This window comes from Sarcophilus harrisii, chromosome 2 (genome assembly GCF_902635505.1).
Source record: "Sarcophilus harrisii chromosome 2, mSarHar1.11, whole genome shotgun sequence".
In the NCBI taxonomy this organism is placed as follows: domain Eukaryota; kingdom Metazoa; phylum Chordata; class Mammalia; order Dasyuromorphia; family Dasyuridae; genus Sarcophilus; species Sarcophilus harrisii.
In genome coordinates, this window is record NC_045427.1 from 283,161,093 (window position 1) to 283,175,652 (window position 14,560).

The following is a 14,560-nucleotide window of genomic DNA, read 5'->3' on the forward strand; positions in this document are numbered from 1 at the left end:
CCTTCTAAGCTTATTATATATAACTTCTCTAAACTCACTCTATGATTCAGTCAAACTGGCTTTCATATAGCTCCTTATACATTTCACTCTACCTACTGTCTATGCCTTTCCAGCGGTTACCTCTCATGCCTGGAAATGTTTTCTCTTTTAAAAGGAGACCTTCTGGAATCCCTAGTTTTCTTTTCACTAGTCTGCTTATGTGCTGTTTTCTACATAAGGTTTTTCCTTATCACCTCCTACCTGCCTCATAACATTACTTTATACTTTTTGTATATGTGTTATTTCCTCTGATAAAATAAAAAGCTCTTAAAGATTAGTACTAATTCATTTCAGGCTTTGTCATCCTAGCTCCTAGCATAGTACCTAGTATATATCAGGTACCTTTTAAAATACCTCCTGACTAACTGATTACTCATTAGCTTGCCTGAAAGGGTTAACATAGCTTCCAAACTGCTGTGAGGAAGTAGTTTATACATGTGAAGTATTTCATTCAGTATTCATTCTCAAAAAAGTACATTTTTCATGAATATTTGAGTTGTGTAATGCACTTACCATGTTTTCCAAACCATCTGTGTCTGTTTATTCTTCCCACTGTACCTATGCCTCATGATGCACTATGCTGTGCTATACAGAATAAATGGGAATTTCTAAGCAATTCTCTTTGGGGAAGGTATAGACACAACAGTTATGCTAACATCACGAATAACTAATTTCTATAACATTAAAGTTGGCATAGAACTTTTTCTACAACAAGCTTGTGAGGAAGTAGAAATATTTTTATTTTATTTTAGAGTTGAGGAAATAAGATTCAAATAAGATAAGTTATCCCACCAGGACAACTGGTAATAATTAGTAAGTAAAGGTTCAGGATCAAATAAAAGATTACTATTTCCAAGTTCAGAGACCTTGGATCAAGGACCCTGATCTACAAGAAAGGACATTAGATTTGGAATTATTTATTATAATTGTTTTATTTATTTAAAAACATTTATCTGAGAAGTCTTTACCAGCCAGTCAAAGGGGGCCATCCCACACAAAAAAGGTTAAGAACTACTAGTTTAGAGTATAGCATAAACCCAACATTAACTTAAAAAGGCTCCCCACAAAGTATTCTAGTCCAAGAATCTTTATATAAAATGAAAACAATTCATTCATTCAATAATCATTTATTAAGTTCTCACCAGAGTTATTACTAATGATGCTAATATCTAGTTATAAGCCAAATTTAGTTGTTTTTGTGGAGCCAGACCTCAAGAAGATACTATGAACTATAGGATAAAATCCTAAGAGCTCAGGAGACAGAACTTAAGAATGGTATGGCTGCCAGGGATAGAAGATGAAATCTGTCACTTGTTAACTCCCTATTTTAATGAATTATTCCTGCAAACCAGGAATCAAATTCAGTTGTTTCTACCAAATAGAGTGCAGATGATGTAAGTGTCCTCTAAATATTAGTGCTCTAGGACAAAATCTGTCACCCAACTATAATTATAATTCTGATTTTTACTATGTATAATAAATTGAACATGCCATAAAATATACATCTGTAAACATATATGTAAATATATTTTTGTATGTACACAAATATATATGCATACACAATATATATGTCTCTTATAAATATATTAAGTATATTTGTAATACACACACAGATTTATATACATGTTCAGTTGTTTGCAGACATGTCTGGTTCTTTTTGATTCTATCTGGCGACAGAGGAGTCTTCCTGACATCAGGCCAATCCACTGAACTACCTAGCTCATAGATAGATAGATAGATAGATAGAGATGCATACATACACACACACACACACATACACACAACACTCAAATTATTTCTCTATTTCACCTGAGAAGTGTAGTCAGTGGCTTTGAAGTCAGGAAACTTGGGTTCAAATGCTGTCTCTGCTACCTATGTGATCTTGGGCAAATCATTTTTTGGGACCCAATTTCTTCATCTGGAAAAAGAGGAATTGGACTAGATGGTCTCAAAAGCCCAGTTCTAAATCTATTATCCTCTTCTTATATGTTATTCATGATCAAGAAGATTGGACAAAATATTCCATAGATCTTTACTGGCCTAAGAGCAGAAGAGGCTATAAATTATAATTAAATGGATGCTGAACAGTTGAGCAGAAAATCAATTTCAAGAGACAAAGAAAGGCCAGAATGAAGTCCCTAAACACAGACAACCACTGATTTCTGGTAACTCTGGCTGGATATGGGATGAAATATGCCTATGACCTAAGGGAAAAAGCTGTTTGTCAGCAGAGAAAAAAAGCTACACGTTCATCTCTTCTAGATGAACAAAAAAATATAATTGATGAAACTTCTCACTTTGCACAAGACCTAAGCAGGTCTTCCCTCCTGAGAATGGGTCAATACAATTGACAGGGAAACATTACAAAGCTCATTTCAGTGGAGAATATCAGAACTAAGATCACTTCTATATCTCTTAACAGAGCAAAGAGTGTTTATGAACAAATACAGTGTGTCAAAAGGGATAATGGGTGTGTGTATGTGTGTGTGTGTGTGTGTGTGTGTGTGTGTGTGTGTGTGTGTAAATTTGCCAAATGGTAAATATTTATCTCTCCCACTTGGAAAAGAAATTAGATTTTGTTCTGCTCATTTCCCAAATGTCAGAATAAGGAAGAATGAAAGGAAGTTGGAAAAAAGTCAGATTGAGGCAGAATACTTCTTAACAGTTATCTCAAAGTCAAAGGTATTTGTTGCCTAATGATCACACAGAAGGTCTTGAACAATAACTGCTTGACCACTAGCTAAGTTTCTTGTTCAAGTAAAGATTATTCTAGTACTTTCCTAGATTCCTTCTGACTCAGAGACTCAGTGTGAATTGTATTTTAAATTCTATGGACTGGCAATAGAGTAGTTAGTTAACATCAAAAAGGGTATTTCAAAAGTGGAATTTTATTTATAAGCTGGGTCAAGACATTTCACAGGATCATAGCAATGGTCGACACCTATTTGATGCAGAACATCATATTAAGCATTATTGCTTGGAGCAGAGGAAGACACAAAAAAGAAAAACAAAATACTTTGTGCCTGTTCTCTTCTTCTTAGAAAGCTTACCACCTAGTTAGGGAGAAAACACCATAGTACAGAAGAGAAGAATTGAATTTGGAATCAGAAGTCACACATTTACTCTAAAAATGTTGAAATTAACAGTATCTGGTATTGAAAATATCTATCTGCCTGAAGAGAAAGAACTATGAAGATTGAATATGGATCAAAGCATAGTATTTTCACCTTTTTTTGTTTGCTTTTTCTTTCCTCTTGGTTATTTCCCTTTGTTCTGATTTTTCTTTCACAAAATGACTAATATGGAAATGATTGTACATGCATAACCTACATCAGATTGCTTGCTATTTTGGGGAAAGGAGGAATGTTGAAAATTATCTTTACATGTAATTGGAAAAATACTATTCTAAAACAAGAAATTAACAGGATCAGAGGATATAGAACTAGAAGAAATCTTTGAGATAATTTAGTATGAGCCTTTCATTATAAAGAGTAGTTAAAGCAATGGTTAATAAGCTGATGTGCTTTGTTTGGATATACAAATAATAAGGAGTTGGAACTAGAATTTAAACCTACAGCCCTTAATACAAAGGCCAGTTGACTTTGAACAACTTGCTGCCTCTCTGTCTTTTTCTTCCTAGTTTTTGTTTTGTTTTTACAGAATCTCCATAAGACCCATTTGGCCACATAGCATGTCAAATTAAAATTCTTTATATCACCATTGCCCTCAGATGCCACACATTCTTCAGCAGTTAATGTTCAATGGCTAGATTTTGAATTGATCTTGACTTTTAATGTCCTTAAGAGTTGAAGCTCAGCCAGTCTTGAAAATGACTTGGATATATTCTTCTGGATTCTAATATCAACAAGAGACATTGGGCTTAGCCAAATAGATCTGGTTAATTTAAATCTTAGAAGAACAAATTTGCAGCACTGTCATCATTATATTAATGCTATTAACATTATAGTATATTGATATTTATATTTACTGTGAGCCAACATTTTTTTTTTTTGCACTATAAATTCAGTGGCTGGCAATTCCCTAAATATATGCAATTAGAGCAAACAATCTCTTGATTATCTCTGGCCAAAACGAGGCCCAGTAAGCTGACACTGCTATCAACCGGAGTTTAGACTTAATTTTATGAGATGTGAAACTGCATGTTCAGGTCAGAAACAGCAGAATTAATGGCCTCAGCTTGGTGGTGTTCATTTAACTTCCCAAGCTGTATCCAAGTTAGGAAAAAAAGAATCAAATATCCACTATAAAAAACACAGCCAGACAGCATCAGTATACTTTCTGCCAAAGAATGGAGCCAGAGAATTCTTTGTCAGCAAAGAAAGAAGAGTTATTCATTCTCTGAAGTACTGCTGAGCACTCCTCTTGGCCAAAATGTCATCTTAGTCAAAAGGTTGCCTGGGAAAAACCCTCATACAATAATAATAAACTCTTTACATATGTCAAGTCAGTTGATCTCCACAACAACCCCATGAGATAGGTGCTCTTATCCCCATTTTCCAGTTGAGGGAATTTGAGTCAGACAGAAATTATAAGGGAACTTGTGCTGGAGGCAGGATTTAAGATCACCTTCCTAGCACCAAGGCTAGTACTATGCACTGAGCCACCTGGCTGCCTAAAAATCTACTATGCCTAGATGCTGAGAGCTGGAACAAGTCTTTCCTTAAAATTCTGTCATACAGGTAGCTCAAATACTGTTGTCATGATCGAGGAAACTGAGATTCAGAAGAGTTAAATAAGAGCCTTTACTTAGGCCAGATCCTGAATTTGAGCCAAAATTCCTGGACTTCCAGACTTTATTGTACCCCTGAGTTCAAATATAGCCATGGACATTTACTAGATGTGTGAACTTTGGCACATTATTTGACCTCTGCTTGCCTTAATTTCCTCAACTGTAAAATAAGGATAAAAATGAAATTATTTACTTCCTAGGCTTGTTGTGAGAACCAATTGAAATAGTATTTGCACAGAGCCTGGTATAGTGGAAGTTTAATTAATAAATTTTTGTCTCTATCCTTCCTCTGAGTATTCAGGTTACATTCTGTAACAAGTGAAGAAAGAATCTCACCTTTCATGAGACTTCAAACACAGGACAGACATGTGAGAGAAGACTAAATAAATAGTCCTTGCCTTTACAGACAAATTCAATAGTATGGAACAAGAATAGATCATGCATAACTCTGATACAGAATTATGTCTTAAAACGCACAGACCAAGTGCTTGTAAAAGAGAGGGATCGTTAAAGATGGATAACATTTTCCCATTTCCAGTTTTCTAGGACCTTTGCCATTATTGATGATTTCTCAAAGAACACTGACAGCAATCCTTGGAATCACAATTGCCAATTCTTTAATTACACTATGGAGATCTGAGTTCATTTGGCTCTCTATTACATTGCCTTCCCCTTCTAATCAGTGAGCTTTGGAAAAAAATTTAAAAAAAAAATTCTGCCAATGGTATTGATGCTTTGACCATCTCTGAAAACATAGGAAATAGCACACTCACAGTCTTCCCTCTTCTTCAACTTCAATGAAAGAAAGGGGTTACATTTTCTCCTTTCTTCTCTGGGACAACCTTTATAATTACACAATGTTCAGTTTCATTTTATAGTCCCCTCTATTTACATTGTCATATTTATTGGAAGTCACCATTTTCCTGCTTCTGCTTACTTTGCTCTTGTATCAGTTCGTGTCAGTCTACCCATATTTCCCCGAATCCTTAATATTCATGCTTTCTTATATCACAATAATGTTCCAGTATGTTAATGAACCACATCTGTGAATCATCCCTCAAAGTTTCCAATATGTTTACACACTCAACTTTGTTCCCAGTTCCTTTTTCTACCACAAAAAAACACTTTGCTGTCTAAGAAACCTTTCTGTCTTTGACTTCCTTGGGTTTATGCCCAAATCCAAAAGTGGGATTCCTGTTTAAATGAAATGTTTACAAAGTGTTTAACATACACGACCTATTTTATTTCAGAAAATAACCACAATTTCTATAATGCTTCAACATTTATTAGCAAAATAATCATGGGAAGTAAGGTGTGGTTAAGCCTCTCCCCATTTCACATATGATTCTTCCCATTTCATAGATGAGAAACCTGAGGGTCATATAATTAACTAACTTGCCCAGTATAGTAATTAACTTGACCACATCCATATAAGCTAATAAGTATCAAAAGCTGGGATTTGAAACTGATATGTGATTCCCCTGAAAGGTGACTGATTATGCTGTCTTTACTTGTAAATACTGATATGCTATTAAATTAGATCCTATATCCCCACCGATAGGGGCAGAGAACATCATGTCATAACTTTTGGGGACATGCAAAGAAATTCCTGTTCAAGAACATATTTTACATTATTGCACATGTATAACTAGATCAGATTGTTTACTGTTTTGGAGTGAGGAGTGAAAGGACAGAATTTGGAACTCAAAACTGTAAAAAGGGGGGAGGAGGAGAATTTCTCATTGGTCCACAAAGAAATTTCTTACCAGGTTGGAGATGGGATGGTGTTATTTGAGATTAAAGAGGGAGACAGTTTACAATCTTACCTCTTTATAGCTTTGTAACAAATGATGACAATGACAACCAGAAACACGAGTGTGGCACAGCATACTGCAATGATAATGACCAAGCCTGACCACCAGGGTTCTTCAGCAGGACACGAGGTAGAGTTAGGAGCTATAAGAAAGATACAGGGAGAGAACATGGTTAATTAAGCTCGCGTTGAGTAAGCAGCCCATGGTGAGCTTCATTTGCAAACTATCGTTCACTGTGCTGTCAAAGAGCAGGGGCAAAAAAATGTATTCAAAAGATCTCATTTGGAAGCCATCAGCTCTCCTGAGCTCTGGGTTAGTCATGCTTTAATGTCCATGCTATGCAATAGATGACATCATTGGCCATTTTTCAATTAGTCCTGCTCTGCATCAGAGAACAGTTAGCTCAGATCAGAGGTTAAACATCACATCACTAACAATTTATTCTCAGCATGAGGTCATTAATGGCACCCGTTTGATTTTCCATGAAAATATTGCATCCCCACATTTTAAATTCTCTTTGTTCAAGCATTAAATTCAATTCATTTGGAGCTGAGGTGGATAGCTGAAACAACAAGATGAAAACTGCATATTGATACTTTGGGAATGGATGAGGAATGTAAGAAAAAAGAAAAACAACACTGGGAAATTCAGTTCGACAGATTTAATTACAATAACAATATATAACATTTATACAGTGACTAGATACGCCAGGAAATATGCCAAGACTTTTACAATTATCATCTCATTTAATCCTCATAACAACCTTGTGAGGGAGATGCTACTGTTATCCCCATTTTCAGCTGAAGAAACTTGAGACAGAAGTGTTAAGTGTCTTGCAAAATATCCACAGCTAATAAGAGTCTGCAGCTAGATTTGGACTCAGGTCTTCCTGATGCCAGGTCTACCATTCTACCTAATAACAAGCACTGATTAGGTGCCTGATATTGTGCTTGACCCTAGGGGAGGTCAGAAAGCTAGACACCTTTAAAGCCCATCTGTCTAACTATTTCACTTTAATAAACAAGGTCACAAGTTCAGAAAAGTTATGATTTGCCCAAAGTCACACCCAGGTCCTCTTAACCAAGTGTTCTTGTTATTATATCACCACCATTCCTCCAAAACGAAAAAGAACAATATTGTCTGAGAGACTATCAAGTTGGAAGGGACGGCTCATGTGGTCATTCAAGAGGAAAAAGTCATGAACAATCAGATACTGCATAGAGGTCAAGAAGGATGTCAATGGAGGAAAATGCCAGTAGACGTGCCCTTAGGAGAAGACAGTTTCTGTTGAATGAACAGATAAGAAGCTAGATTACAGAGATTACTCTTAATAGAAGAGAGTAAGGACAAAAAGGTCAATATGGACTGCTTTCTCAAAGAGATTAGTCATGAAGAGAAGAGCTCATACAGTAAGATTTAGTGGTGAGATTTAAAGCTACATGGTGCAGATTCCAAGTCCAATGCCCTATCCATCAGACATGCTGACTTTCTGTTTGCTCATTTCATTCTTTTTCCACTTTCAGGAATTACAAGCAGGCTGCAATCTATACCCCTGAGCTCTTCCTTATGCATACGTGTTTAAATTCTTCTCAGAACTGAAAAAAAAAAAAAGACCTAAAAATCAACTAATTGAGCATCATTTGTTCTTAAGGAACCTGATAACCAGAGCACGTAAATGGCTTGTCTTAAGTGGCATTGATAAAAAGGAAATTCTTTTTCAAGGCACAGTTCAAGTACCTTATCCTCCTGAAGCTTCCACTGGTTTCCCTCAGCTAAAAGCAGTCCATTCCTCCTCAAATCATTGTCTCCATTAATCTGTAAGCTCCTTGAGAAGAGACTATGTCATTCACCTACTCAAAAATCCAACTCACAGTACTATGGGATAAAACACAAACTCATTTGTCAGGAATTCAAAGCCTTCCACAGTCTGGTTGCAGACTACTTTTCCAGACTTATTACTTCTCTTTAAATATTCTCTTGTCTAATCTAGCTATCTTGTTTGGAATTCCTTAAACCTGACATTTAATTAACTTCCATAACTTATTATAAACAAATTTCTGCATACCTCCCTCCCCCAATACCTCACTTTTCCCCTCATTTTTATTTATAAAATTCCTTTGTTTCTTTCAAAATTCAGCTCAGGTACTGACTCCTATAGGACACATTTCCTTACATTCCTAGTTTCCAGTATTTTTATCCTTAAATTATCTTGGTTGTACTAATCTGTTTATACATTTTATCACTTATAAATGTGTAAGGTCTTGGAGAGAAGGGATTTTTAAAATCTTTGACTTTGTATCCCAAGTATTTTGTCCACAGAGGGCATTAAATAAATACATGTTGAAAAGAACTAAGTTTCTACCTCACTGCTTTGGTCTTATCTTTAAAATGGGTCCTTATTTATTATTTAGCTTCCCAGGGCATTGAAGAGATAAATTAAATTGGGAGGTATCAGGGAAATACTGCATTACTTCTAGGATCTATGATTTCATTCCTGTGGGCACCCCTCTTCCCTAAGTCCTTTTATTGGTAGTGTCTTCAAGAGTGATGCGCTCAATTCTCCAATTGATAAATGGTCAAAGGATATGAACAGACAATTTTCAGAGAATGAAATTGAAACTTTTTCCACTCATATAAAAGAGTGTTCCAAATCACTATTGATCAGAGAAATGCAAATTAAGACAACTCTTAGATACCACTACACACCTGTCAGATTGGCTAAGATGACAGGAAAAAATAATGATGAATGTTGGAGGGGAGGTGGGAAAACAGTGACATTGATACATGGTGGAATTGTGAATACATCCAGCCATTCTGGAGACCAATTTGGAACTATGCTCAAAAAGTTATCAAACTGTGCACACCCTTTGATCCAGCAGTGCTACCACTGGGCTTATACCCCAAAGAGATACTAAAGAAGGGAAAGGGACGTGTATGTGCCAAAATGTTTGTGGCAGCCCTGTTTGTAGTGGCTAGAAACTGGAAAACGAATGGATGCCCATCAATTGGAGAATGGTTGGGTAAATTGTGGTATATGAATGTTATGGAATATTATTGTTCTGTAAGAAATAACCAGCAGGATGAATACTAAAGAGGTTTGGAGAGATTTGCATGAACTGATGCTAAGTGAAATGGGAAGAACCAGGAGATCATTATATACTTCAACAACAATACTGTATGAGGATGTATTCTGATGGAAGTGGATTTCTTTGACAAAGAGAAGATCTAACTCAGTTTCAACTGATCAATGATGGACAGAAGCAGCTACACCCAAATAAAGAACAGTGGGAAATGAATGTAAACTGTTTGCATTTTTGTTTTTCTTCCAGGGTTATTTTTACCTTCTGAATCCAAATCTTTTTGTACAACAAGAGAACTGTTGGGTTCTGCACACATATATTGCTTCTAGGATATTCTGTGACATATTTAACAGATATAGGACTGTTTGCCATCTGGGGGAGGGGGTGGAGGGAGGGAGGGGAAAAGTCGGAACAGAAGCCAGTGCAAGAAATAATGTTGTAAAAAATTACCCAGGCATGGGTTCTGTCAATAAAAAGTTATAATTATTTAAAAAAAAAACAATTGGTTCTCCAAAAATAACAACACATTAAAAAAAAAAAAAAGGGAAATGGGCTCAGTCTGGTAGAATTAAGCTTAGACCAATATCTTTTGCCATATTCTACAATAAAATCAAAATGGATAATCTAGGGGAGGAGGTGAGGGGAAGGAGGGGGAAAGTAGGAACAGAAGATTTTTCAAGGGTCAGTGTTGAAAAATTACCCATGCATATATTCTATAACTAAAAAGCTATAATAAAAAAATTGGATATGTAACCTAAATATCAGAAAACAATCAGAAAAATAGCAATTCATATGATTTTCACAACTTATGTAGATGAGGAATTCTTACTAAAGGAGGGAAATAATTATGCAAGATTAAATTAAAAATTTTGATTATCTAAACTTAAAACACCTTGTGACAAGTTAATGCACTCAGGAGAAGAAGAGAAATGATTTAATATGGGGGAAAATCTTTATCAAATTCTTTGAATTAAGAATTGGCACCCAAGATTTATAGAGAAATAACAGAAACATTCGCAACTTTAAAAAATCATTCTCCTGTAGAAAATGGTCAAAGGGGAAGATGGGGAGGAAGGAAAAAAGCATTTTTTAAGTGCTTACTATGTTCAAGCACTGTGCTAAGTACCTTATAAATATTATTTCCTTTGATCTTCACAACTCTGAGAGGGGATTCTATTACATCCCCATTTATAATTGAACAAACTGAGGCAAAGATTAAATGATTGCTCCAGGGACATACAGCTAAGAAGTTATCTGCACAATAAGTAAGCATATTATTCCATCTAGCGGCCAAAAGGGTAGTCAAAGAATAAAATAAACAATTCTCAAAAGAATTACAAACTATTAACAATCATATGGAAGAATGCTCTAAGTCACAGGTAATAAAACAAATACATATTAAAATCACCCTGAGATTTTACCTCATATCCAACATATTGACAAAGATAACAGAAAATGGAAATACTCAGTGTTGAAGAAGCTGTGGAAAGACAGGAATACTAACATATTGGTAGTGATCTGTGATTTAGTAGAAACATTCTGAGAAGCAATTTGAAATTATGAGGATAATATTACTAAAGTGTATTTAGCCTTTTATTGAAAGATTATATGGTTTTCATATATCAAGGCAGCTACAAAAAGGGGGGAAACTTTCATATGCACTCACATATTTAATTTATAGCAGCATTTTTTGTAGTAGCAAAGAACTAAAATAAAAGTAAAGCCCATAGAAGGAGGAATAACTAATGAAATTGTGATATATGGATGTAACAGAATATTACTACGCCATAAGAAACAATGAATATAATGGATACAGAGAAACAAGGAACAACTTATAGAACTTAATGCAAGTCAAAGTAAGCAGAACCAAGAAAACAATATATACGATTACAACAATATAAATGGAAAGAACAAAACAATTCAAAATAGATATTGAGAAATTACAATGAACAAACTTGGCCCTCTAAAGAAGGGAAATGAGTAGATGCCTCACCCTACTCCCTTATAGAGGTAAGGGGCCTGCAAGTGTACAATGCTGACAATGTACTGTCAGTTTTTTCAGTGTATGAAATGGTACATTAATTTTTTCTCTCTACTTTTTCCTATTCTTTTTTGAGGAAAAAATCTGTTATAAGAGATCACTCTCTGGAGAAGAAAGAAAAAAAACACAGGGGCAAATTAGGGTGACATAAAAACAAAAATATCAATAGAAATAAAATATCAATAAAATTTATTTCTATTAAAAAGTGGTTATGGCCAGTCTTATACTAATCAGTCTCTCTGAGTTTAGCTAATTTGATCCTCAGATAATGGACAAAAAAATACAACTCCAGACCCCTATGTGTTCAAAAAATTCCAGGTTATTAAGCTCTACCAGAAATGTTATGTTTGCATTCAAGAACCTAGGGTAACCTCTATACCATGAGACAATGAATTAGAACTTTTACGGAGATGCAAGGAAACATTTCCCATAATTTCCTTAATGGACCTAGACCATATCATTTCATCCTCAGCTAGACATTTTATCATCAGTAACTCAATGCTAAATGTCCATGGCAAAAATCCAAACTCAGCAAACAAAATGTCAAGAGTGTATAGCTCCCTTCTTCCTCCTTCCACCCCTCCTGACCCATTACCAGCACGAGTACAATCAGATCCATTGTTTTCTGAATATAAGGGACTATAATGTCCATTGACACTAATGTCAACAACATGCTGGGGAAACATGGGTACAAAAGGAGAGTGTGGTGCCTGTGGCCCTTTAGCTCCTATTTATAGCTTCAATAATGCTTGGAGTCCCCAGAATGTGTCTAAGAATTCTCTCTTGTCTTAGCTTGTGGTTTTTAGCATGTGTTGAACTTTTTAAAGAGGTCAGGAAAGAGGAAATTAATTTTAAGCAATTTAAATTGACTTCTGAAATAATCTATTTTAGGACTGAAAGGCTTCAGTGTCTTTTGTGATCATAATACCACTCCTTCAGGTTCATTGTCATGTTTCCTTTGGTTCTCAATTTTATACACCTTAATAAAATAACAGCAATTTAAAAACCTATATGGCCCATAATGAAGGATGTGAAAGTTTCATTATACTTTGGCCCATTTTGATGACAACTGAAGTACTGTCCTTGTCTGTTTGTTATATTTTAAGAGGTACAATGAAAAACCGTATCACATCCAGAGAAAAGTGTTCAGGATGTTGAGATGAGTCAAAATAATGCCTTATGAGAATCAATAGAAAGAACTAGGAATAATTAATATAGAGAAGGAAAGACTTGAAAAAGTCACACTATCTTCAAGTAGTAGTGAAAGAACTTTTCCTCTTTTAAGATCTTCAGAAATCTACTTATAGATGGTCCATTGAAACCACATTAGGACTCCCTACTCTAAAGCCTGGGAGGGTAAGATCAAATATGGTAATGAGTCAAGTGATAGGATGATAACCTAAAGTTGACAATCTAAGTTTGGCAAATGTCACAGTCGTCCTTATATGGATGATTCTAGGTGTCCAAATATGCATTAGGCTGAATTTATAGTATGGAGTTCCCCCTCAATGGAACTCTCTAATTGGAAACTGGATGAACACTCCCTGGCATATTATAGAAAGGATTCATGCTTCAGAAAAAATAAATTAGGCCAAAGACTCTTTGACTTCCTTACAAAATATGAGATGTAGGTCAAATGCCACATACCCCAAATCATGTATTTCTTATTTCCCCTCAGCTATTAGTATCTCTCCACAAAAGATGTTGTTTGGTCATTTCAATCATGTCCAACTTCTCCATGACCACATTTGGAGTTTTCTTGGCAAAGATCCTGGACTTGTTTGCTATTTCCTTCTCTGGCTTATTTTACAGATGAAGAAACTGAGGCAAACAAGATTAAGTTTTCTTGAATTTATTTTGTGTACATTTTATGCATAATTATCTTTGTACATATTATCTCCATATATAAATTCCTCAAAAGCAAGAATTTTTGTTTCTCTGCCATCAATGTGTGGCACATGGTAGAGTCCATGCTTGAAGAAGGATTGATTGACTATTTCATTACATTTCCAAGTACAGGTTTTCCAATGAAGCCAATTTCTCTTTGCTTTAACTACTAGCTTCACAGAAAAGTAAATTATAGAAAATTAATGACTTTGTCAAGTCAAAGCATTTATTAAACAACTATTATGTGTTAAGATGCTTGTGCTGAGAGTTAATTCTACAGAGAAAGGTAAAAGATAATCCCTTCTCTCAAGGAGCTCACAAGCTAATGGTGAAAACAGCATGTAACCAACTGTTCACAAAAGATAGAGACAAGATAAATTGGACATAAGCTCAGAGGGAAGGCACTAAGATTAAGGATGACTGGAAGAGACTTTTTGCAGAAAGTGGCACTTAAAGGAAATTTCAAGGAAACTAAGGATAGTGGAGTTAGAGAAGAGAAGAGCAAGAATTTCAGGCATGGGGACAGCCAATGAAAATGTCAGGAGTCAAAAAATGATGGATTTTTCAGGCCACAGAAACTTTTATGTAAATCTGCTCATGAAAGATGAAGAAAAACTTTCCTTCATGGCAGAGAAGTAACACATATTGGTGAAAGCATGGGCAAAATGGGGCATTGTTTGAATTCAGCACCCAAAACACTGATCAACACAATGCAATCCCCTTTGTATTTAGCAGAATGGAAATATTTGTTAAATGAAACAATCTCAAAGCTAGATTTTCTTTATAGGAAAGATCACTTATGTGGTGCTTCTTGTGATTCATGTGACCAAGGTATGTAACTTGCTCTTTTTGATGTCCAGGTTCTTCACCTCTACAATGAGACAATACTCACACTCCCTACTTCACAGATTTGCTTTAACAGAAGAACTCTGGGTATGCTAAAGCACCT

General features: G+C 35.3%; 1 protein-coding gene across 1 annotated transcript in view; it reads right to left on the reverse strand.

Moving 5' to 3' along the window:
• PRIMA1 (proline rich membrane anchor 1) overlaps positions 1–14,560 on the reverse strand; it is a 103,956-nt gene that overhangs the window by 28,907 nt on the left and 60,489 nt on the right. Inside the window, exon 4 of the mRNA XM_031952329.1 lies at positions 6,616–6,745. Coding sequence (XP_031808189.1) covers positions 6,616–6,745 — 130 coding nt within the window. The remainder of the gene's footprint in view (positions 1–6,615; positions 6,746–14,560) is intronic.